The sequence below is a fragment of the Macrobrachium rosenbergii genome, chromosome 30, assembly GCF_040412425.1.
Source record: "Macrobrachium rosenbergii isolate ZJJX-2024 chromosome 30, ASM4041242v1, whole genome shotgun sequence".
In the NCBI taxonomy this organism is placed as follows: Eukaryota; Metazoa; Arthropoda; class Malacostraca; order Decapoda; family Palaemonidae; genus Macrobrachium; species Macrobrachium rosenbergii.
The window spans coordinates 14,871,088-14,897,419 of NC_089770.1; the positions used below are offsets into that span (position 1 = coordinate 14,871,088).

General features: G+C 36.5%; 1 protein-coding gene across 3 annotated transcripts; it reads right to left on the minus strand.

Moving 5' to 3' along the window:
• Positions 1-6,096: 6,096 nt before the first annotated feature.
• LOC136855076 (mitochondrial intermediate peptidase) lies at positions 6,097-25,979 on the minus strand. 3 transcript variants are annotated; one of them, XM_067131864.1, is made up of 15 exons: positions 25,878-25,979; positions 23,966-24,155; positions 23,003-23,131; positions 22,301-22,434; positions 21,372-21,496; positions 18,460-18,601; positions 17,665-17,853; positions 17,055-17,196; positions 15,821-16,031; positions 15,408-15,535; positions 15,101-15,228; positions 14,225-14,432; positions 13,486-13,611; positions 12,508-12,629; positions 6,097-7,406 (listed from the first exon to the last, which is right to left on the minus strand). In XM_067131864.1, the coding sequence occupies exons 2-15, from the start codon at positions 24,062-24,064 to the stop codon at positions 7,232-7,234; spliced, it is 2,058 nt and encodes a 685-aa protein (XP_066987965.1). In that variant the 5' UTR covers positions 24,065-24,155; positions 25,878-25,979; the 3' UTR covers positions 6,097-7,231. The 3 variants fall into 3 exon arrangements, with proteins under 3 accessions (XP_066987965.1, XP_066987966.1, XP_066987964.1); XM_067131865.1 differs by having other exon boundaries at positions 25,873-25,952; XM_067131863.1 differs by lacking the exon at positions 25,878-25,979 and having other exon boundaries at positions 23,966-24,502.
• Positions 25,980-26,332: the final 353 nt, after the last annotated feature.

The following is a 26,332-nucleotide window of genomic DNA, read 5'->3' on the forward strand; positions in this document are numbered from 1 at the left end:
ATTGTGACACTTCGATAACCTTTATTGTTTCTTAATATCTCCACATTTATCAGACTGTTTTTACTCCACTTTCAATACAAACAATTTCTCTCAACAGATTTCTCTTATTTTAATATATATTTACCTAATTACAGTATATACTGTATATTCAAGTACAGGACGGTACACAGTTTATTTATAGGTGAATATATATTATTAAATAAAATTTGCCTCAATTGTCAAAACAATACAAAGTATATTTATATCCCCAATGGACTTGTACTTTCACAAATTCGTCTTAATATTAAGCAAAAGACAAAAGAATGTTGTTGTGATAAAGCAATAATAAAAGTAAAATAAAGTTTTAAAAAGTAATAAATAATGAAGCCAACTGTTCATTACGAATTAATAAACTATTTAACTCTCCCCTCCCCGCCCCTTCATCAGTAATACCAACCCTTCCGCTATCGTTCACTCCCTCCCCCACCTTCCAAGACTTCAATACGACCCTTCTTGAACCCATTATTCAAAACTTTGTTGTGGGAGAGCAACAGCAGGAGGAGAGAGAGAGAGAGAGAGAGAGAGAGAGAGAGAGAGAGAGAGAGTGGAAGTGGGGTTGGGGGATAAATACGGAAGAGCTCTGTGTGATAAACTACGGAGCAGTTTGTCATCATCATATTCCGATGGGGCTTCTCCGCTCTCGATACTGTGATTCATTGGCGCCAACTCGGTCTGAGGGAGAGAGAGAAAAGGGAGGGAGGGAGGGTGGGCGGAAAAGTTGAATTGTATTTCACGAAATGATTGTGCGAGAGTGGGGGGGCGCCGGCAGTGAGTGCTAGTGTGTGAGAGCGTGTCAAAGAGTGAGTCTGTTTGTGTGCGTATGATACAGCGAGCTTGAGTGTGTGCGTATTAAAGAGAGAGACGTGTACGTGAGAGGGAGTGTGCGTGAGAGCGCGCGAGACGTGTAGGCCTACTGTATGTGTATGCGAAAAAGAGAGAGATACGTTAATTCGTTTCCCGGGAACAAATAGCAGACTGGTTTAACCTAAGTATATAACTGTTTCATTTAATACGGTACTTGTATATGTTCCTAACTTGAAATACGAAAAGCTAACCAATACAACATAAAATAAAAAAAAATAGAATGTTGATTATTGGTCTAGTACATAAGACGGCTCCAAAGGGAAATCTGCACTAAGAGAGAGAGAGAGAGAGAGAGAGAGAGAGAGAGAGAGAGAGAGAGAGAGAGAGAGAGAGAGAGAGAGAGATTGGAAAAGGTGATAAATGCATAAATGCGAGGGAATGCAGAATATAAAACCGATACAAATGAATTTCAGGAGACGTCAGGAGTAATGAATTTACTTCTTAATTAAATATTTGGAGGTGTGCAGATTCTTCCGTAACTGCACCAGACAAACTATTCTACAATCTAGTTGTAGCCGAAATAAAATTATACATTCGGCGTTTTTTTCTATCTATCCTAAATAACCATTTTTTTCCTATACAATATACCCTTAACTTACTAATCATTTGCAAAATCAAACTGAAAATGGCCAAAATGTAGAGGGACAATTTGAGGAATGTGGGATGTACTTTGGCAATTATTTACCTGATTAACTAAAGGTGAATCCAGGCGATTCAATTTTTCGTTCAATTTTGCGCATGCCTTTGACGCATTCCACAGCGCACGTAGCGCAGGCCTTTACGCATGCGTTTTTTCTCCGCAATCACTGAGGCATGCAATAGCGCAAGGCTTCCCACCGGTGCTGGGAGTCACGTGCGCTTTTTTCCCCCAAGAGAGAGAGAGAGAGAGAGAGAGAGAGAGAGAGAGAGAGAGAGAGAGAGAGAGAGAGAGAGAGAGAGAGAGAGAGAGAGTTTGTGTAGTGAAATCTACTGGAAATGTCACTACTTGAGAGTAAGGAATTAACTCTAACTTTCATTGAAGACTACCAAAAACACGAAGTTCCTTGGAAAGCTGATTTGAAAGGTTATTCAAATAAGTTACTGAGAGGAGATGCCCTTCAAAAACTAAGTGAAAAATATGCTATAGATGTAACAGCTGTCAAAAATAAGATCAAAAGTCTAAGATCGTACAGTTTTTGATGAAAGGATATTGTTAATTTATTTTGTATGCAATTATTTACAAGTAGGTCTAATGATACATGTTGTCTCTTTGATAAAGAAAAGTACTGTATATTGTTATAACATATTCATGTGAATTCACAATGTCTTCTAAAATAAATATTACTTGAATATTTTTTTTATCAGTTATACCTTTATGTAATCATTTAATGCTTCATTTATACTTCTCATAGTTTCGGAGACAATGTCCGATATGCTTTGTTTGATATTTTCAACAAGAAACTTGCTGGCATACGAGTCTCCCCGTTGCTAAATAACGTAGTGTTATAGCTAATCTGATTTCAGCAGGAATAGCTTCTCTCATGACAGTATTCTTTTTAGATTAGAGGTCTGATTTTTTCCAGGATTATGGTAAAGTCCTCCAGTGACATTCTAGTGAAATTCTGAACAAAAATACTCCGCCATCACACTGTAACTCACGCAAAAATGGTGTTTTTGTTCTGGTTATAATATTCCCTTCATCCATATTCTTTTTGTTGTTTTTTCCGTCTCTTTTTATTAGCCTTATTAATAATGATGTAAGGCACAAATTCCGCAAACAAGTGGATCCAGCGACATCGCGCAACTAAAAAAGGCAACGTGTGGACAGTAAAAGGCATGCGTTACGTTCCTCATTCTCTTTTCAACTTGTCATGCAATTTTATTCCAAAGGCATGCGCTTTTTATGGAAAAAGGCATCGTCTGGACGCACCTTAAGAGTAATCATTCGGCAACTAATTAGTGTTATCATAGTTTAATTTCTGATAATTGCCAACGTACCATATAAAATGGCAAATACTTCATGTAACCAAAGCTTTAAAGTACTACTATCAGCTTGAGTTTCAATTCCAATGCTTGACTTCACTGGGGATAATTACACTAACTACAGAACCTGAACGAAACTGGCCATTCTCTCATCATTAATTACAATTTAAATCAAGATTATGGCTCACCTTTATATATGTAGCCACTGGGGAGTTAGGTCTGCTGCTCACTATATCATGAACTCGTCCCTCTAAGTCTTGTTCACTGCTAGATTGCAACTCTGCTTTCTTTCTGGTAGGCCTACATTGTTGACCTATTCAGTAGATGATGATCTCACAGAAATGGCACTGACTGCATGCAGCCTTGTAACTTGGCTCTGCCTTTGGCAGATGTGATATTGATCACTGTTTTGAGAGTTGTCATTGCTCTAATCAATGCCTTGCAATTTCACCACCACTGTTGTCAGTGGGTCTAGAGTTCACTTTCTCTTTGCTGAGGTAGACCTATGCACTGTTAACCATTGTCGATGCACCACTCTGAGGCGCTGATCTTGTCTTGTGGTTTGAGTGTCTTCTCAGAGATATGGTGTTGTTCATTATCTTTCTCTCAACTGGCACGTTATTGTCTTGCAATTTAACTACCCTCTCAAAGATGAGACACTGATTACTGTCTTGTGACTTTGATTTCTTTCAAAGGCATGGTATAGCTTCACTGTCCTAATAATCAATGTAGTATTGATTTGTATATTACAAATTTCACCTTCACCATGTTTATTTTTCATGACTAATTTTTCCATTCTACAAACAGTTTTATCACCTTAAACACAATCACAACTATACTTTGCATGGACTGTAGAGATCTACTGTTTACATATACAGTGTTAGTCATTTCTGAAAGCAGCTGTATGAAAACCTTTATGTCCAGTAATTCACTTTATCTTTGAAAATACCCAAATAGTTTAGGTTTCTACCTTCAGCGCACTACACAAATCACCACAATCTTAAACCTTTTACCTCAGATTTCTCATCATGGGGTTACACGTAAAAGGGGTTCCCTTCATTCTTTTATGTCTTGTGAGCTTTCCTATAGATGTGTCCTATTTTTCTAGGTTTTCCTTATCCATTCTCTTCACATATCCAAACCACCTGTCATTGAGATCCAAGTCTATTTCCCAGTTGCTCTCTGCCTCCTCTTCATTCTACATTAACACCTTTTCAAAATCTCATCCACTTTCCTCATCACTACCCTAGTCTCAGGTAACCATGGGTAGACCTAGTATAGGCCTTTTATGCATCATAAGTTTCCAATATATTTACTAACAGGGCATTCTTATTTACCAATCTCTCAATAACTGATTCACAGTCCAGTGTGTCCCCAAGGCAAAAAAAAACAAGTCTAAATCTTCTAAGACCTGTATATCTAACACAAAACAGTAGGCCTACTCTATACCACCTCCTCCGCTCTCTCAAATGGCTCTCACTACACATTTCGAGCATCAAAAATCTTAGTTCATATAGGCCTATGTTCTGAACACTACACAACCATGGCCAAACTGATAAGGCAGTACAGTATAGGTCTACAACAAACATTTATTACATTATGTTGGTATCAAACTTCAACATTTTGACATGAAATGGTTTCAAAATAACAAAGTTGTAAAAATTTTGATCATTTACATTACCACCCTTGTATTTTAATAATTTACATTTTTATCTATTTATTAATCTGTTATTTTACTTTTTATTTTCAAAAAACTGATCTCTTCTTCCTTTATTTCCTTTTACCTTCTGTTACTTCCTTCAAATGAACACCATATCCTTTGGAATCTTGAAGTCAATGGCCCCTGTGGGCTTGTTCCATATGAATAGGGTTCATCTTCTGAATAATAATAATAATACAAATGTGGAAACAGTCTTTTGGGAGTTCTGTATCATGCAATTTTTTCTTATACTCCAAAAATTTCTCATCTTTGTATGAGCTAACAAATTACGCAAATTGTGACTCATAATTATTCAATAAAAATGTACTATAAATAACACACAAGACTAACATTCCGATACACCGTAACGAAAGTGCTCAAATTCTCCCAGCATTGCAAAAGAATGGAAAAAAAATTTAGTTTCTAGAAAGAATTTACAAATCATCTAAAAAGATAAAATAGGAAGAAGAATGAAAGCATGCAATTGAACTTCCTACTCACCGGCTCCTTCTGTCAAATACCACAGGATCTCTTTGATTGATTAGAAACAGCTGAAATAAAAAAAAATACAACTTCAAGGTAAAATCAGTAAGAGGGTTACAGTATTAGCAAACCAAATGACAGTCATGATAATGTAATGTTACTCAGTCTTCATAAACTGAAAAACAAGATAAGAAAAGAAAATTTTTAAAAATATGAAAGTAACTGGGAGATCACCTCTATCAAAAGCCATGCAAAAGCAATTATTGTGGAATTTCTTTTTTTAAATTTAGGAGTGGATAAGCCTAAATAATTTAAGCTTAGGAAGAGTGAAAGCAGCATCCCAACCAAAATGTCACTAAGTTCTTTGTGACATATAAAAATAGCATTATAAAACCTATATACTATGTTATTATGTTATCAAAACTATGACACTTGGCCACTCAGCATTATACAATAATTTACAAAATCTGCATTCCATTACAGAAGCCCATGTGAAATTCACCTGATGTCAAAATTTTACCACAACGGCAGAAAACTAATCTTGATTTTACGCAGGAACTGAAGTTATAACTACAGCAGCCTCACAATGAATGCTGTTGACATCCATACCAACCTTGCACTGGGCTAGGTGAAGATACTCAGTTGTAGGACTAGAACAGAATATTTACATCATCTTTTAACCCACGGAATATTTTACTTAGCAAACACTTAAACCTTATGTCTCATTTCTTTGCCAAAATATTCATACAACAGCAAGATGCTTAATGAATCTTATCAAGCATGACACTATTTAGAAAAACACCTAAAATTCCTGTCAAACAAGGAAGAAAAAATGTGCCTGTATTCAAAATCAAGGCTCATGAGATAACAAGGTCCATTAAAACTGAAAAGTTTCCCCATTTTGATTCATAAATTAAGTCTCACTACAAAGTGACTTAATTGTTAAGGCTGGGAGTCTGTTCCAGGTGATAAGGGCATTACAGCCCGACAAAATAATTGAAATATGTGGAATCACTATTAACACCAATCAGGAAAATGAAATTACTCTATGACAAAAACATATATTTACATATTTTTTCAGAAATTACATACAATATGATACAAAATTTGTAAAATCTTTAATACAGAAACTTACAATCTCTCGGTTACCACCATCAACACAGTAAACACATCACAGTCCATTTCCTTGGATTTGCAACTGAACAAAAGCTTAAATTTTTCCCAAAGTACCACCTAACTTCGTTTTTCAACTTGTGGGCATACTGCCTTTATTATAGAGGAGAAATAGCCTTACTTCCACATAATCACTGCATTGCAAACCACATTCATATATTGTATACAGTACGTGTCATTCTTCTTCAGTTGAAAATAAAAGAACTTGAATCACGGTGCAGTAGCCACGATCTTGAAAACCTTGTTCGCATCAGGATGACATTCCTGTGTGTTGTGTTGCTCAGCACACAGCCAATTTCTTCACTAACAGTATATCAAATGTAAACGAGCCACTTATATTATGCCTATGATTATCAAAACTGGCAAAATTACCAGCCAACCACGTCAGGATCAAGACATGTACGAAGTCTAGTATTACTGAATCAACAATATATAATGCATATGACAGGTGAAATGAAAAACTTCTTATCAGCCCCTTGTAAATTATACTACTCAAACTTCCTGAAGTTCGTGGCTGTATAAAAGTTTGGACTAGCGATTTTTCCCTTTGTCTCATTTCAAATAGTGTGTATAATCATCCTTTGCACAAAGATCCAGATAATACCTGTACTGCAAATTATTTGATATAAGTACTGTGCCATACAACTGAAACTACAGTGCAGTGACTAACTTTGAACACATACAGCTATACAGTACATATTTCATATCACATGTACATAGTATATGGAAGAAAGCACAATTTATGCAAATGCTTTGAGAGAAGAAATTGGCTGACCCTCCCTTTAAAAAATTTTGTCTTCTGCAAGTCAAGAACTTGAGAACATAGCAATGCACTGACTTGAGTGCATCCAAAAAATCACATATCAAAAATACCAAACTGATCATTAAATTCCTTGGACCATATTATGTTATCATTATATAAAAAAAGGACATTTCGGTTGAATACAATGTTACTGTACTTTGAGATCAATTCTTCCGAGGATCAAACTGATAAAAATATAAAATCAAAAACTAATGCCTCAATACACTTTCGACCTTCTGTTTCTTCACGTCTAGGTCTGTCATTAAAGCTTCCACCATGGCCTCTGCACTGACTTCTCGGCCCAGGAATTCTCCAACCATGGCGAGAGGTGGCTTCCCTCCTCCGTGTGCAAGTACTTCTCTCCTATACTTTTCACCCATTTCTCTGTTGAAGTAATTTCCTTATTAGTAAGAAATAAAAATGTAACATATAGAAAAAGTACACAAAACAATACACAGTGATACTGAGTTTCAAAACTGCTATACAGTACTGGAATTGAAATCTAAACTCTAGGCCTATGGCCAAGTGTAAGGACCTTTCAGATCATTAAGTGACTGAACTGAATTGAATACAGAATTCAATCAGCACTGAAATGGAAATTGACAGTAAAAGGTTTGAAAGTTGTAACAGGAGGAAAACCTCACAGTTGCACTATGAATCAATTGTTATGAGAGGTGGAGAGTAAATAGAAGAAACAGAAATGAAAGGAGGTATAGTAAAAGGAATGAAAGGGATTGTGGCTAGGGGCCGAAGGCACGCTGCAAAGAACCTAAAGTAATGCCTACAGTGCACCACATGAGGTGCACTGATGGCACTAACCCCCTAAGGGAAATCATTAAGTGATGAAATTAATGTTGAAACAATTGTTAGAAGGTGGAAAGTAGGATGGAAGGAAGAGAATATGGCAGTACAGTAGGAGGAATGAAAGGGGTTGCAGCTAGAGGCTGAGGGGGCGCTGCAAAGAACCCTAAGTAATTCTTATTATGCACCATGTGAGGTGCACTGACGGCACTATTCCTTATGCTCTGTTTAAATAAACCAATGCATAGGTAGCCTTACGCTATTTAAACAATCTTCTTCCTTTAATAAATGTGAGGAAACTTTCGTTAACAAACTACAAGCTAATGCAAGGGTTCGCTTGATATAAACACAAAATCTAACTACTTGACTAAGTTCATCAAGAAAATAAAATGGGTTTGATTACTTACATGATGATTCACAAAGAGATACAAGTGATAAAACTGAACTGTTGATCACCAGGAATAAATGGGCTCCAAGGGATCAGATATGCTTCTTTACAGTATGTGAGGTGTCAATATACAATACAGCATAACTGAATCCTTTCATTGTCACAAAAAGCATTCAGCTGCACGAGGGCAGATTCAAAACTTGAAATACTGGGCACATGAGACTTGCATTTACTTGTTGGTAGAATACGTTTTTCTATTCTCTTCAGGGAGGAAATTTTGGGAAGCTCCATCAAAAATAAGTCATATCAAGTAGAAGCTTCCAGTTCATTCTAGAACCATCAACGGCTGACTAATGCGATAGATCCTGTGTAGCTTTTAATACACTTCTAGATAAATGTACAGCTTTCTATCCCAACATTAGAAACACACATTACTGAGCTTTATTCTGCTGCCAACATATCTCCGCTTGGGAAAACAAAATGCTACGGGTACATAATGGCATTTCAGACTTCAATTTGCCACAGACTTCATTTCAGTCATTTTACTGACAAAGTCAGACATTTTATGGATTGCAATGGAATGGAATATAGAAATTTTTATTACAAAATTCATTTTTCAAATACTTACCTCTCTATTACGATAGCTGTATTTCCTGTGTCAGGTGGGAGGATGACAGTGTGTGAAAAGTAGAAAATTAATAGGACTGTTTAGTTTGAATCGTCTACTGACACATCCCTTTCAGGTGAATTGAGCATCTACAGTTTTCTATTCAGTTTTTTCTCCTGTTCACATGAGTGGGGAGGCAGGTGGGTGACAGTACATAATATAGAGGATGGTATTTAAAAAATAAATTTTATTTTATAAATGTCTATTTTTCAAGTGAATCTTACCTCTATTAAGTTAGCCAATTCCCGCACTGAACCAAGGAGGGAAAGATGCGAGGACAAAATTAATAACCTGTAAGACAACCCAACCATAAAATTCCACCAGGAATAAGACACTACTTACCTAATGATAAGCATCCATCTGCTGGTACTGCCACCAAGCAAGGACTAATTCATTACGCAGCAAGCCCTCTGAACAATGATGGAGACTCCTTGCTAAGGATAACATCACTCACAGGCAAGTAGGACACAATGTCTTGTGTCTAAGCCGGCAGAGCAACGATGGTAAAAAAATGATGACGGTATTCTTCAGACCAAAGCACATTGCCTGAAACTGGTACTCCTTGCCCTGAAAAACAAACTATAGATATTTCCTTGAATTTGGATGAATTGGTACATGGAAGTATGTACCCATCATGTCCAATGATGCCATCCAATCTCTTTGCTGAACTGCTGCTAAAACTGAACTGGCAGAATCCATGGTGAACGGAGTTAGGCAAATGAAATAGTCCAGCTTGGAGACATCCAGTCCTGGTCTCCATTCCCCTAAAGCTTTTGGTACCAGAAACAGGCAATTGTAGAACCACGGCAATGAGCCAAAGTCTATTTCCACAGCTCCTTTCAACAAAAGAATTTACTTCCTCCCACAGGATCTGGAATTACTTCTTGTGGAAATCTGTTCGGTGCTGACTTAGCCAGTTTATGAGACAGAAGGGGATGCGCCTTAGGTTCCAACCTAGCAGTCCTAAAGGATGTAGAATCCTGAACTACTGGTTCCTCAAAGAAATCAAGAAATTTGCTAGCACAGACCTTAATTCAGTCTCTGAAAAGCTGATGATACTACCTGCTCTTCATCAGCATCCAAATAATTTTGTGAGCCTCAGGAGTCATTAAAGGGAAATCCTGGGGAAGCAAAGGTGACGGCAGCAAAACTCCCTACTCCTCAAAACTAAAGGAGTTTCAACTCCTCTATAAAGGACTTAAATTTGGAAGCAAAAACTTGTTCCATACCAGAGAAATGGTCTGTGCCGTCTTGTGCTATGGCACATGGTGCCAAAGACTCATCTGGCCAAGAAACAAAAGCTTCCTGACCATTCATACCATCCTGCGCTGACACTGACAAAGCAGGAGGCAAAACCAAGACTACCAAAGGAGCAAGCATAAAAAATCTTGGTTGGGGGAAGATAATCCAGTATGCTTTGCTACTGAAACAGCAGCAATCAAAGGAGGAGAATCCGCTTGTCTAACAAGTAAATATGCCAATCCTCAGTGCTGAAGAAATAACAGAGCCCCTAAAAGAGCCTATAGAGAATACCTCAAATTCTGCCTTAATGACTCGGAAGCAGCCAGAGGTGTACTATGCAATGTTGAACACAGCTGAAGAAAATGCCAAGATTGCTCAAGAGTTGTTCAAGTTAACTAAGGGGACTGACTGGAAGCGCGATGCAAAGGAGAACGGGAACTACAATGACGTACCTGCGCCTTATGCGTCACCAACGGCAACCGTGAGAGAACAAGGAGAACAGAAACTCCTACTTCCCCAATCTGCACAAGAAACTAATACTGTCTTACAAGGTGTTGAAAGTTGTGAATGCCTGAAATAGGATGGAGAATGTTGAAAAAAAGTGTGTTCCCACACCCTATCGCAGCTACTCGCAAGAAATTCCCTCAGACAAATAATGTGATGACAAACATGCAAAGCCAGACCATCTGGGAGACCAAGAAGAAGAATGGAAGTGTCTGGTGTCAGGCAAAAGCCTTGTGCTAGGGAAGTGCTTGGCATCAGGCTGTCAAGAATGTGTTCTTTGTCAGGCGAATGCCTCCAAGAGAATACCCAATCCTCTTGCAAAGACGACTACAAGAAGATCCCAGATAAGGATTGCTAGGAGAGTGTGGCCTCCAGCAAGGCCTAGGGGATACAGAATCAGATATCGAAAGTGTGTGCTTATCATTACCTTGCCTATCTATCTCCTGCCCACACAAACTTTTCTTGATCTTGCCGTGCTGATCTTTCAGTGACTGAGTGCCAACCTGTACAGTATGTGACACGCACCAGATTGGCCCGAGGAAGATGATAGACACAAACCACTCCCACTCCCAGACATACCTCGCCTCCCTGTATGTCCAATAGCAAAAGGATCATTGCAGGTTGTGGCTAAGGCATGGCAAACGGGGAGGGAGGGCATTGGCACTTCCTTTGCCACAAAGGAGAACCCAAAAAAAGACAACCAAATTGGGCCTGTAAAGCAACAAGTGTCGAGGAGGTTACTTCCATAAAGTTTTCAAACGTAGCCCTAAGGCTAGGTACATCAGCTTCTGTGCCAAACCTCATATCCTGAATAATACAGGGAGCTTTGAAACAAGAAAATTTTGAAGGAGAAGCATTACTAGGAAACCAGGGAGAATGGGAAGAGCTGCTGTCTGAAAGGTTGTGAAAAGAAGAGAAACTCTTACCTCTAACATCACTTCCTGTCCTAGTGTTAGAAGAATCTTCATCTTTTTCTATTCTTATCTGCTTCTCACATTTGCTTATACTTTAAACATTTATTTCATCTGACCAACCAATACAGTGATCACAGCGATCATTAAAAGAACAAAACTTGTTCCTACATTTAACACATGCATAGTGACACACAAACTGAAGAGTAAATCTGAGTATTATTCCCTCTTACCTTACAGACTTAAAAAAAACTTGTCTTATCCTCTTTGGATGACATCCCATACAATTCAAAAAAAAAACAAGAAAAGCCAAACTAAATCCAAAAACCAGTTTAATTTTCAAAGAAATCAAACACTCTCTCCAATGCGTCCTTGCAGGCCGACAACAGAAAAACCCAAAAGGGATGGGTCAATAGACAGTCCAAACTAAACGATCCTATTAATTCTTTACTATTCACACTCTGTCCTCCTGCCTGACATGGGAAATACAGCTATCATAATAGAGAGGTAAGAGTCATTTCAAAAAAAAATTTAAGACAAACACCAAGAACTGGGACCTATGATGTTATTCAGTGCTGAAAGGGAAATAGAGTAAAGAAGGTTTTAAAGGTGTAACAAGAGGAAAGCATCACAGATGCACTATGAAACAATTGTCACGAGGCGTTGGAAAGACAGAAGAGAATATGAACAAACAGCAAAAGGAAAGAAAAGTGTTTTATTTAGCAGCCAAAGGGACGCTGCAGAGAACCCTGAGTCATGCATACAAACTTGAGATGCAAAGGCAAAAGGGTTTTATCTAGGGACTTCTGTCTCTTGTGCATTGCATTACACAGATTAATCAGTTGCTAGAGTAAATGTCATGCACGCTTATCTCAAAATCCATTACACTTGACACTTGGTTTCTTCTACAAATAATAGCTCTGACCTACAAAATTTTTTATATACAGTAACTACAAACAGAACTCAACTTACCTACTAAATGGGTCAGTGACAAAATATTTCTGCCATATCCAAGAGGCCACAGCACGAGACACAAGGTATGCATAATATTTTGCACCGTATCCAACAAGATGACCAAACCTCAGTTGCCAAGCCTGAAAATTAGACAAAAAAATTAACGGTAATTAAGACTTCATACATTTTAATTCCCCTGAAAAATGACAACTCATTTCAATTAATAATTAATCTTTCACATAATAAAAATAGTTATATCTAACATAATTAAATTTACTTATAGTTAAGAACCTCTACAAAACAAAAACATATTTATCACTTCATTGTCAGTGTATCAACAGATATGGAGTTGAGCATAATAAAATTTATGTCATTCTTTGTCTATAAGAAATAAAAACAAAGTGTATCAGGGCTAACCCAATTCTTAAGTTATGGATTTTTGTAAGGTATGTTTGGGAGAGGTTACACTGATCTAAGTGAATGGAATGGAATAAAAATTTAGGCCAAAGGCCAAGCACTGGGGCCTATGAGGTCATTCAGCACTGAAAGGGAAACTGAGTGAAAGGTTTTAAAGGTGTAACAGGAGAAAAACGTTGTGGTTACACTATGAAATAACTGTTAGGAGAGGGTGGAAAGTAAGATGGAGGAAAGAGAATGTGAATGGAGGTACAGCAAATGGAATGAATGGGGTTGCAGGTAGGGGCTCAAGGGATGCCGCAAAGAACCTTAAACAATGCCTACAGTCCACCACGTGAGGTGCACTGATGGCACTAACCCCCTACCAGGATTTAATTTCTCTCCCTTTAGTTGTCATTTTCATCTTTTCATTTTACACATAGGCATTTCACTCAATGAAGATTGCTTTGGAAGTCAAAGACCCCTAAACCTTGTTCCACATGAATGCTTACCCATTTTAAAACTAATACCAAGCTGATTTTACTCTTGCCTGCACTCCATAACCAGGATGGTAACAACTGAAAGTTGACCCTGACTTACCGTATTTGTTACATATGGTAGACTATATGACTCTGTCTGGACTTCTTGTAAAATCTCTGTAGTGCTCTTAGTCCTTGGCCACTCCTCGGTATCGTGATATCTTTGATCGAGGAGGGAGTAAAACGTCTGAAAAGAGGCAGGAGATTCGTACACTGAATAATTTAAAAGTTTGTTCAGTGACAAAAACCATTTCTGATATAAAGGTATTTGAAGAGCATAATTTATGATATACAGTTAAGGTATTTGAAGAGCATAAGACAAAAAATTCAGGCATCAACTAATTCCATATTCTTTTGCATACTACCATTTACTGTTGTGTGTGTGATGTGTTTGTCTACCAGTACTATAATTTACTAAATTTCCAAACTATCATCTATTCAACAAAGAACATCAATGTCACAACTGTAATCAATTCTATCAAAAAACCACTCCACGTTTGCAAACTGATAGGCTTAAACACAGTAACAGTATACATTACTGTGACTGTATTAATATAATAATTCATAAAAAAAAATATAAATTTTATGGAAGGGAAATAAAACTTCATAGGCTTTCAAGTTTAGCGACATACCGGTACATATATTCTATTGTGAAACAATACCTGTATACTGTATATGAAAATTGTTCATGAACTTTGGGTATAAAAATAAACAGAAATACCTCGCATCAAAAAAATAACCATGGGTATAGAACCAGGCATAACTGCTTATCTACTTGGTGATATATATCATACTCTTACCTGCAACTGCATCTCTGAAGCACCAAATATAGACTTAGATCCCACAAGTCGTTCGAGCAGCTCTGTAGGGATTGGTTCACCAGTCTTGTAGTGGCGTGCAAATGTGCTAAGAACCCTCGTGTCCATGGCGAAGAACTCCATCAGGATGGATGGAACTTCTGCAAAATCTGTGCTACACCTGGTTCCAGTGACATGCTGGTATTGTGTCCTACAAGAAGGAACTCAAAAGTTCAAGCATAGATGCAATGCATGACTGTCCTAAAACAATGCTCCTTGTACTTTTAATAATTTATTTACATTTTTATATATTCATTTATTAATTTGTTAATTTAGTTTTGTTTTCTAATAACAGATATCTTCTTTCTGTGTTTCCAGCTATCTTCTGATTTCTTTGAAATGAACACCATGTTCTTTGGAAGCTTGAATTTCAAGTTAGTGGCCCCTGTGGGCTTGTTTCATATGAACAGGGTTCATATTCTGAATAATAATTTTGGAAAGTAATTACTATTAGCTCTTCACTCTTTGCAAAAATCTATAAAAAGCAAATTACTGCATTAATAAATTTCTGATTCACATCAGGATCAAACCCAGGTCTCTCAACTGAAAGGCAAGGGGCACTATCAACCCCGTGTGGGTCAGTTGGTATTGCCCTTGCCTTTCAATTAAGAGATCAGGGTTCAATGCCGATGCGAGTCAGAAGTTTATTTCTGTTACGCACATAATTGTGTGTTGATTCCACAGCATCACACCAAACAATGAATATTCCCGTTGGTTATGCAATATAAAAGCCTAAAGAACTGGAACCTGGAACAATGCTTCCACATGGAGTACTGTATATATCAATATATTCAAGAAAAAGACTAAGCCCAAACTCACCTGGCCAACATAGAGTGTAGAGCATGTCCCATCTCATGGAAAAGATTCTCAACCATTCCAGGAGTTAGCAGAGAAGGGCTGGACCAAGATGGAGCTGGCAAGTTTAAGTGTAACACCACAATGGGATCCTATTTGGCAAGGAAAGAAAAATTAATTACTGAAAAATTACTTTCCCATCAAGAAAAATATACATCACTACCAATATACAGTTTGTTCTTGAATAAGTTAATGAGCCTTACTTAATAAACTGTGGATCTTTACACATTTAATTACAAATAAAACACTGAAGATGTCTAGAAACACGAACCTGGTAAGTTCCATCGGGAAGAAGTTTTCCTCCTCTGATAGTGAAATGACAGTCTTGGTGAGCTTTTCCCGGCCTTTCATAAAAATCACAGTATATGTAACCCAGCAATCCTTCAGTGCTGTGCTTTACTACAAAAAACAGGAAATATTACTCATGATACTCTGAAATTGCTTAATTATATAAACAAGAGAACTCTCAAAACTAAAGTTTTGTGACAAATCTACATAAACCCAGAAAACCTTACAATTTAACTAAGACTGAATTAATTGCAAGATTTGCATTAAATATTTTACTGAAATAAAACCCTTATCACACAACTACTGAGAAAAGAAAAATGTGACTGATGGACAGGCAGACAGAAGCCTTTACTATACCTGACCAAACATTACACATGATAAAGAGAGTAGGCTTACCTGCCACTTTGTAGACATCACTTGCCCACAATTCACCACTCTTGGGCTCTTCCACTTCTAATACAACATCATAAAGACTATTCAAGAGACGATTCAAGCCGTCCATGACAGCACCCAAGGACAAATATGGCGCCAGTTCGGAGGTGTTTAAGTTGAACTTATTCTGCCGTGCTTGCCCTGTGAAGTAAGGGACGTCCCACGGTGCCAGACTCTGAAACAAAATATGGGTTGGAAAAAGATGGCAAAAGTACTTATATTTTTCTTAAAGATCTAAAAGGAACCAAGATTAATAAGACAGTTTGACCCTCAAAAAATTATTTTAATTTGACAAGCATATCCTTTGGATGACAAACATCCTTACTGCATTATAAGTACAGCAATGGTTTTACAGTAGTATACTGCCTCTTTTTGATCAGTTGGTTTACGTTATGCTGGCCTTATACTGTACCCGCACCAGCCCAAAGGTGCCCCACTCATGTGGTAAGATGTGAAAAGGAGTAATAAGCCTTGGGTGGACCTGGGGACCCTACACAACCAACAGCAATCCCCCTTTTGAACTTATGACAACTGGCATCAGTGACTGCCAGTAAGACCATTCCACAATTTTACAGTCAAGGAATGAAACACTCCTGTTACTGAACAGCATCATGACATAGCACCTTCATAGAATGCAGATGCTGATGCTTTATAAAACAAACAGCATACAGTGGTCCTTGGGATCCTAGGGCTCCAGATACATGTACTTTTCGTCTCTTCCCTTTGGTCTTTTCTGACAAATTTTTTAGCTTCTGATTTTATTCTATTCCATTTTTCAGTTCTCATTTAAGCACAAATCCTTTAAGCAAGCTCTCTGAGAGTCTCAAGGAGTGATTCACTGTTCTCATAAAACTGCTTTATGATAACTACAATCTTATGATGCAAACACTACAGATATATAATGGATGCTTCCTACTGAAATAATGACAATGGATATTGACCACACACTGTAATTCCTTTTGTTAAGAATAAAGGATACATAATTTCAAGGTATCTTGTCAGGAAGATTAGGATTCTGGGATGATGCTAACATACAGAAATGAGAATTGACGAAGGTATACTGTGCTTCAGTTCTCCCTGTTGCAGTGAAATATTGTATTTCATGTTTATAACTTAAATGTTTAAAAGCCTAGACCTAAATGAATTCATTCCTCAGGTAATATTACATACTCCACAGCTCTGCTCAACACTTTCACACCTTTGAATACTTATTCTGTGTCATCTTCATGATGCCCATCTCTGCAAAATCCTCTTCTGCTCTGGGTCGTACTTCCTGGGACAAAAGATTCAAGAAATTCTGTACTAATTCAGGCGTTTCAGCCAGACTCCCTTTCACTGCTCTGAAAGTTGAAAAAGTTAACATTTAAAGCAAAACAATACAGATTGTCTTGTAAAAATCAACACATTTCTCTCGTATACATGGCACAATTTTTTTACCTACCATCAGCAGGAGGAAATGCTTCTGTTTATAAAAAAATGTCTCTTCCCACCTACATGTCCAACTTTTAACTATATTTACTCCATTTTTTACTGTCATTTTAGAGGTATCTCACCACTTAAAAAACTGCATCCATATATAATAAATCTTTTAAAAGACATATAACTTTATGGAAGCTTTTCCCATCTACAGAATACTAAACAAGACACTGACTATAAGTCCCTAAAATAAAAAAGTATTCCTATAAATATTTTTCTTTTACTGCATTACCTTGGTCACTTGTAAACCCTTAAATCAAAGGACCATCATTCCTCAAAAGTAATGAGAAAACTACCAGTAAAAGGACAAGCAATATGCCAAAGGCACCAACCTGTGTGCATACGAGGGGAAACCACAGGTGGTGGCCATTTCATGCCTTCCACATAACAGATCAGTCAGCAGTGATTCTTGATGACGATCAGGGTACAAGAAGATTTTGTAAGCAGCTTCCCTCGTGATCTCCATATGTGCATCTGCGTACAACCCCGTTACAACGATGTTATCTCCGTCTATAGCAAACCTGAAAAAAATTACAGTTTACTGTATTTTAATGTGAAAAAATTCACAAGGATGATAAAATCGAATTCCAGACTTTGTTGGAATGGCTGTGCACTTGCCAAGGTAAGTCAAGTTTAGACTCCGCCTCATTAGCATTATTCAATGTACAATACAGTACAATGAATGATCATATTAAAAAATAGCCAGGATACAATGACCATCAGCAAGTAGGGTATTGAAGATGAAATGGTAAAAATTATAAACTCTTCAGCCTGTCAGAAACTACCATCCTGTTCTTCATAGAAAAGTTCACTAAAAATTCTTCGACTTTTATTAAACTGTATTATTTATTATCCAAAATAAACATTTACCCTGAGCATGTCTAAAAGGCCATTAACAAATATTAAATGTAGAACATTCTTACAATAGTGCACAGCATAAAGAGCAAAATAATGAAAATACACAAAAAATAACCAACGTAAATAAGAAAACACTGAACAATTGTTAAAGGAAATCTATCTACTGCATTGGAAAATATCTACAAACCACTGGTATTTTGCATCGCAATGTCTAACACAGTAGTCTGGTTCTTATATCTAACTTCAAAGCAAAAGAGAAGAATTCTTACTGCTGTCGTATATTTTCTGGAAGTTTGCTCTTGGGGATTGCCCTTGGCTGCAAGGTTCCATTCATAAAATGCTGCCCCAAAGTTAGAATGGACTCATTTAAACTGACGACTCTTCTTCTCTTTGATTCATCGAGGTGGATTCCTTGAGAAGAAAACTTAAAGAATTAACATATTATTATTATTATTATTCAGAAGGTAAACCCTTATTCATTGGAACTAGCCAACAGGGACCACCAACTTGAAATTCAAGCTACAAAGAATATGGTGTTCATTTGAAAGAAATTACTGAAGATAAAAGGAAATACAAATTAGAAAAGAAACAGATAAATTAATATATCATCGACAAAAGACAAGCGCTTAATTGTTTTAGGGTAGTAACGTATTGCAATCCTTTGCTTGAACTTTTGAATTGTTTTAGGGTAGTGTCGTATTGCATCCTTTGTTTGAACTTCTTTGAATTGTTCTTAGGTAGTGTTTATTGCATCCTTGTTTGGAACTTTTGAATTGTTTAGGTAGTAAATGCATTGCATCCTTTGTTTGAACTTTTGAATTGTTTTAGGTAGTGCCGTATTGCATCTTTGTTTGAACTTAATTGTTTTAGGTAGTAAACGTATTGCATCCTTGTTTGAACTTTTGAATTGTTTTAGGGTAGTGCCGTATTGCATCTTTGTTTGAACTTTGAAATTGTTTTAGGTAGTAACGCATTGCATCCTTGTTTGAACTTTTGAATTGTTTTAGGTAAAATGTGATTGCATCCTTGTTTGAACTTTTGAATTGTTTTAGGGTAGTGCTTTATTGCATCCTTGTTTGAACTTTTTGAATTGTTTTAGGTGCCGACAATTGCATCCTTGTTTGAACTTTTGAATTGTTTTAGGTAGCAACGTATTGCATCCTTGTTTGAACTTTTGAATTGTTTTAGGTAGTGCCGCATTGCATCTTTTGTTTGAACTTTTGGAATTGTTTTAGGTAGTACCGTATTGCATCCTTGTTTGAACTTTTGAATTGTTTTAGGAAAGTGTATTGCATCCTTGTTTGAACTTTTGAAATTGTTTTAGGTAGTGCCGTATTGCATCCCTTGTTTGAACTTTTGAATTGTTTTAGGCAGTAACGTATTGCATCCTTGTTTGAACTTTTGAATTGTTTTAGGAAAGTGCCGCATTGCATCTTTTTGTTTGAACTTTTGAATTGTTTTAGGTAGTAATGTATTGCATCCTTGTTTGAACTTTTGAATTGTTTTAGGTAGTGCCAGATGCATTTTGTTTGAACTTTTGAATTGTTTTAGGTAACGTATTGCATCCTTGTTTGAACTTTTGAATTGTTTTAGGGTAGCCGACAGCATCCCTTTGTTTGAACTTTTGAATTGTTTTAGGTAGGAAAATTTGCATCCTTGCTTGAACTTTTGAATTGTTTTAGGTAGTGTCAGATTGCATCCTTGTTTGAACTTTTGAATTGTTTTAGGTAGAACGATTGCATCCTTGTTTGAACTTTTGAATTGTTTTAGGGTAGTGCCGTATTGCATCTTTGTTTGAACTTTTGAATTGTTTTAGGGTAGTAACGTATTGCATCCTTGTTTGAACTTTTGAATTGTTTTAGGGTAGTGCCGTATTGCATCCTTGTTTGAACTTTTGAATTGTTTTAGGGTAGTGCCGTATTGCATCCTTGTTTGAACTTTTGAATTGTTTTAGGGTAGTGCCGTATTGCATCCTTGTTTGAACTTTTGAATTGTTTTAGGTAGTAACGATTGCATCCTTGTTTGAACTTTTGAATTGTTTTAGGCAGTCCAGACAGCATCTTTGTTTTGAACTTTGAATTGTTTTAGGTAGTAAAACGTATTGCATCCTTGTTTGAACTTTTGAATTGTTTTTAGGTAGTGCCGTATTGCATCCTTGTTTGAACTTTTGAATTATTTAGGTAGTGCCGTATTGCATCCTTGTTTGAACTTTTGAATTGTTTTAGGGTAGTGCCGCATTGCATCCTTGCTTGAACTTTAATTGTTTTAGGCAGTAACGCATTGCAATCCTTTTTGAACTTTGAATTGTTTTAGGTAGTGCCGTATTGCATCTTGTTTGAACTTTTGAATTGTTTTAGGGTAGTAACGTATTGCATCCTTGTTTGAACTTTTGAATTGTTTTAGGGTAGTACCATATTGCATCCTTGTTTGAACTTTTGAATTATTTTAGGGTAGTACCGTATTGCATCCTTGTTTGAACTTTTGAATTGTTTTAGGGTAGTAACGTATTGCGTCCTTGTTTGAACTTTTGAATTGTTTTAGGGTAGTAACGTATTGCATCCTTGTTTGAACTTTTGAGGTTCAAACTGCACATCATCCTCAGGGAAATCCTGAAATAGTGTTTGAGTGCTAATTTCTACAAAGATTTTGACTATCAACAATTTGAAATAATCTTTACTTCTTTACAATGTAGAGAGAGATAAGTTCTTAACATTAATTAAAAACAAGTAGCAGTTACATGGAAGGTAAGAGCTCCTCTACCAAGGAGTAACCCATTTTCAGCGAATGCATGTAATCCTCATATAGGATAGTGGAACATGTCAATACAAAAACAGACATTTTAAAAATGTTATTTGCTGTCTGAGGATTGGGTACATCCACTTAAGATAAAAAAAACTGTACATACACAACAGCTGAGAGATTTCGTAAAAGAAATTTAGTTTAACAAGACCACGAGTCACATTTGTAAGCTCAAATCTCAAAGATTTGTTCTTAAATGGACAGCCAAGTATGCACTAACAATACTCTTGAAAAATGAGTTTTCATATGAACACACTGAAGTTTGGACAAGAATGTTTCACAAATGTGGTGTTGCTAAAACACTAATAGTTAAAAAATTGCATTACACAATGCCACCTAATTGAAACTACAGAATGTCAAAAATACTAGAAAAAAAACTTACCAGACTGTTCAAAATCAAAAAGGAAGAGCTTTCCTACGTGTTGATCTACGTCAGAGGTAGGAAACGTGTCACCATTTTTAACGACATCCAGTAGTGCATCATAGAGTTGTCTATGAGTATTTAGCCTAAAAAAGAACAGGTGGAAGTATACTAATTGGAGAATATCTTAATGGTTAAACAACTTCAAAACATATTTCATGAGACAATTCTGATTTAATCCAACAATGAACAGAAAGGCTTAGACACAAGTGCCTTAGAACAATGCTTTCATTACCTTCAATTTCTATTTCATTAAACCTTCAGAAGTTGTAACCTATTAAGGTGTAAATTCTGGTCATTTAAAAACAAAATCATCTTTTGGGCAATCCATATGTGACTTATGACCTTAATTGAGCAGTAAAAACTTCCTAACAATAATAATAATGTAATTTGCAGCCATTTAAGGTGAAACATTATTACATTCCATATATTGTATATTACAATAGTCTTTATATTTCAGATGCTCCAAACAAAAAGTTCCTTGGATACTCAATACTTATCAGTGTCACAGTGGGCAGAGTTAATTTTGGTTTTACTATCTAGGTCCCTATTCACTACAATTTATAGTAACAATGATACAAACATTATCGGTAGTCACAGGCAGTACTAAAGGAGCTTTGCAATGTCCCTTCAGCATTGCTTTCTTCCTTGTGCTTTACATCCATTCCCTTTGAACTAGTCTAATTTTGCTGTTTACTTTCTTTTACTTTACACTGACCCCTTTTAAATTTTCATTTGAAAACAAAACCTCTGGGTGAACCCTATGAACTCAAGAAATTTGACAAAGTTGCACTCAGCTAATTAACAAGAATATTAACACAGCAATTTTATTAGAAAAAAATCATATTGTTAACCTAAAAACTATCACTTTACTCAAAACGTTTCCTTACTGTTCCACAAGTCCACCGATTGCAATGCAGGCATCTTCTGCAGCATGTGAGTATCGTGCCTGGGGGTGAGCCATGCGGATGAACTCTGCCAAATCAGCAACACGGCACAGTGTGTCAGACAGGTGGTCAAAGACCTGTTAAAGACAAAAATGAAAAGTATCTTGCACACTTGTACGTTTGACTAATAGTACAAAATACTGATTATAAACAGAATACTAGTTATTAACCTTAAATAAGTGTCATTTCAAAACATGGTAAGTAGCTGCTACTGTTTAGGAATAAAATAACATTCTGAATCTTGTGCAAAGCAGTGACTGGTGCCATTTTAAAATACAGTACACAAACTTTGAAAATTTTCCTGTATTTCATAGCATAAAGCCATTATTTTAATTTGTTTTTCTCACTGACACTAGCTGCAAACAGTACCAACACAGAGTAAATGAAAACCAATGATTTTTGTTAATTTGAACCTATGATCATTTCTACCATCAAAATCACATGGGTTCACAAAGGCTGGCTTGCACTCAAGTCCTTAAAATTCTTTATCTCAACCAAAAACTCATGTGTATTCCAGAAATCCTGTGTAGAAATATATTGAAACATAAGCTACAATGAAAAATTCAACTTATGTAACTTTACCAACACTGTAAGCACATACATTTAATCACAAAAGAGAACTGTACTTCACAGACAAATACTAACCTCCACCATTTTCCTGGATCTACTGGGAGAACAGCACTCAGCCACCAAGTAATGGGTCTCATGAATGGCATTTTCTTTTAACAGGTAAAATCCCTCTGGCTCTCTCAGTTCAGGTACACCAAACAAACCCTGTGAAGAATGAAGATGATAATGTATCCTGAAAATATAACTACCTTCTTCTATGAAACAGCAACCTAACTGATGCACTGACACACGCGCACACACTTCCACTTCTCACTTCAATCTGCATACACCCTAGTATTCTTTGGTTATTAAAAGCCCCCGTCCAACAGTTTCTCCATTCTATTGTGACTAATTGTAATTACAGGGATACATAACTTATCCTAACATAGAACACATGTCATACCCAATGGGGGAGAACCCTACAATCTTAGCCAAAAAGTGGTGTAGCATGACAAGGTTGCACCCTAACCTAAGCTAGGATGTCACATCTTAACTATCAGTGGGAGGGCAGCTAACAGAACTTAACCATGAAAATTCTTGAACATTTATCTAGAAATATTGCATAATTACATCAGAGAAAATTCCACAAGAACTAGTCAATGGTGCATGCATTATAATCAATGATTTTGGAAAGAATATACAAACATTCAAATAATTTAAAATTTTATAGATGAAATAGAATATTTACAGGTTTAGGCTATAAATTACTCTATCATTATGGTGCCCTAGGATAGGTTAGGTTAGAATTCATCCTTGTTGATATAGGTAGGTGTCTTTGATCTTCAAATCTTCTGTACTTACACAAATAAAAAAACATGGTGGTAACTTTTTAAATACCAAAACCACTTCCATGAGTGCCGTGTTTAGTACCAGCCCTGAAATATTACCCTAGCCTACGCTTAGGAGTGTCGATAGCCCATAAGCTCGCTTAAATACAAGTTCTGAAAATACAGGCCTACTAAAATCCATAGCATGCCATCATTACATTCGTATACTCACCGTTACATCCTTAGCAAACTGTAGACTCAAAAGCTTATTGGGTTTAGTGTTGAACGCCGAAGCCAAAGGCGACCAAGTGTTGACGTACCGGAACCACATATCATTTAGTTTTAAAACTGGAAAGAACCTTTGATCACGTGATTTTGAAGTCCTCCACCTCGCTCTACGCGAAAATATGTCTGCACCTCTCCTGAAATTCATGTTTGGCCCTTTTTCATACGAATATTATGTAAATCATAACATAACTCTGAGGCGACGGCCACCAGGAGTCAATACCGAAAGATTAAAGAAGAGCACAATGTTTACATTTCAGTTTAGTATTGCTTCTTACGTTATCAGCGGGCTATAATGATTCTCTCAAAAGAAACTACATGAATTAATCTACACCCCTTTACACTTTGCGAGGGTTTTCTGAACACTTTAGACATTTTAAGGCTGAATAGTAAGATATATGCTCTGTACATATCCCTTTGTTTAATTAAAATCCAGCATTCAACAACAAACGCCTTGGCTTTAGGCTCCCTTAAGATAAGACTCGGATCAGCTAAAAATGCGATAAGGATCTTCCGAGAAAAATGTACGAACCAAGAGACACCGTACTGGGGAGTTATAGCGGAGTCCGTCATATGGCCAGTAGCCTACAGAATTAAGTATAAAAAAATAATGCTTTTCCACAACTCGATAAACTCGGACGAGAAAATAACATAAGTGTTCAACTAAGAGCCCCCTATGGACTGTGCTGGACAAATAGCTTAGTAACCTTATATACTAAATATAATAGATTAATGGAATGAAAGAATGAGCCAAAAATGCATTGACAAAGGAAATAAAGATAAGAACTAAACAAAATATCGAAGACCTTGAAAGATAAGAAAGAAATGGAGACGCTGAGGTTCATAGAAAACTTTTGGGGAAAATAATTGCACAAGGGAACTGAAAACAAAGGAAGTAGAGTATATGACAATGAACGCCAGGCTGAGCATGTTGAACTTGAAGGCTAACTCCCAGGGTAGATATAAGGACGGGGTCTGTGATGTCTGCAGTGTGGAGGAGGACAAGACTGAACATTCATTGAGGTGTTAAAACCGTACAAAAACAAAAGATCATAACATTACTCTAAAGACCCTGGAATCCCCTAACGGAAAAACTGGGGGAATGTATAAGAATAGCCCTGAAAATTAAGAATGATGTTAACCTGGAATGCAATGGATATCAAAACTCATAGCATGACTCCGCCTCGGTTAAAAAAAATAAAATAAAATGGGGAGGATTAAAAGTAAAGTGAAATTATTTGTGAGTTATTTTATTTATGGATTATTATTTCAACATAAATATAGTTTTTTCATTGTATTAAGATGATTTGAATGATTTTGAGGAAATATCGCAATGAACATTATCGCTGGCAATGATATATCAGATAATAATTAATAAAATTACGATTTGTTAGAATGCTGCCCTCCTTCCATATATAATACGGCAAAACTGTGTTTACTGGATTACAGTTTTGCCGTATTAGCTATGGGAGGGGGTGCAGTATTCTGACAAGTCGTAATTTTATTAATTTTGTATACAAATATATCATTTTGCCGGGGAAGGATAAGTATTCATTTGCGATGAAATAAACCTCAAAATCATTCAAATTACATCATAATACAACAGAAAAACCCATATTTTATGTTGAAAGCAATTAATGTCCATAAGTAAAATAATACCATTCATTGACAATATTTTGCAATATCTAGTTTAGATACATCTCTGATTTTTCGGGGTTATTGTTGCAGGTAAGAATAATGGATAAGAATTAAAATAACCATTTTGAAGTACTTTAAAATAAAAAGTAAAGCTAAAGACGATGAAAATTGTAAAAAAAAAAAGGGGTGGGGGTGTGGAGGAATGAAGCTCTTTACCTTACCGTTCTCACGCGAATTGTGTAGTGTTCCCGCAAGTTCCGCAACTCTGTGTAGAGCGAGCACTTAGGAGCCAGAAACCAAGTGTCAGTTCAGTAGTTATAATTTTCTTAACGGCCATTTCACCTGTTTTCTACACAAATGTCAATACTATCTCCATCATCAAATTCAACTTGTCTCGACAGGCATTAAAGAAGCGACAGTGATATATTGTTGAAAATACCAAATATTTTACCTTTTTTTAAACTTATCAGGAAATTTGGGTGTTTTGTTTATATCTTGTCTACGTTAAAATGTAATCATCTGTGCATGTGGGCACAATTTCACCGAATATTGTAATTTAATTACATATTTCGGCTATACAATGTTTATCAGTTTAATATTATGACTGTAGCAGGTTTTTTCATCAATGGGTCAATGGCCTATTTGCAGCCGAGTGTTTGTACTCTGATCTCTGACT

Coding starts and splice junctions, on each gene's coding strand:
- LOC136855076 (XM_067131863.1), bottom strand. CDS start 24,166: ATGAATTTCAGGAGAGGTGCAGACATATTTTCGCGTAGAGCGAGGTGG. Junction 14,433..15,100: donor CTACACTCTATGTTGGCCAG/GTGAGTTTGGGC, acceptor TCCTTCTTGTAG/GACACAATACCAGCATGTCA. Junction 12,630..13,485: donor TACCATATGTAACAAATACG/GTAAGTCAGGGT, acceptor TCTAATTTTCAG/GCTTGGCAACTGAGGTTTGG.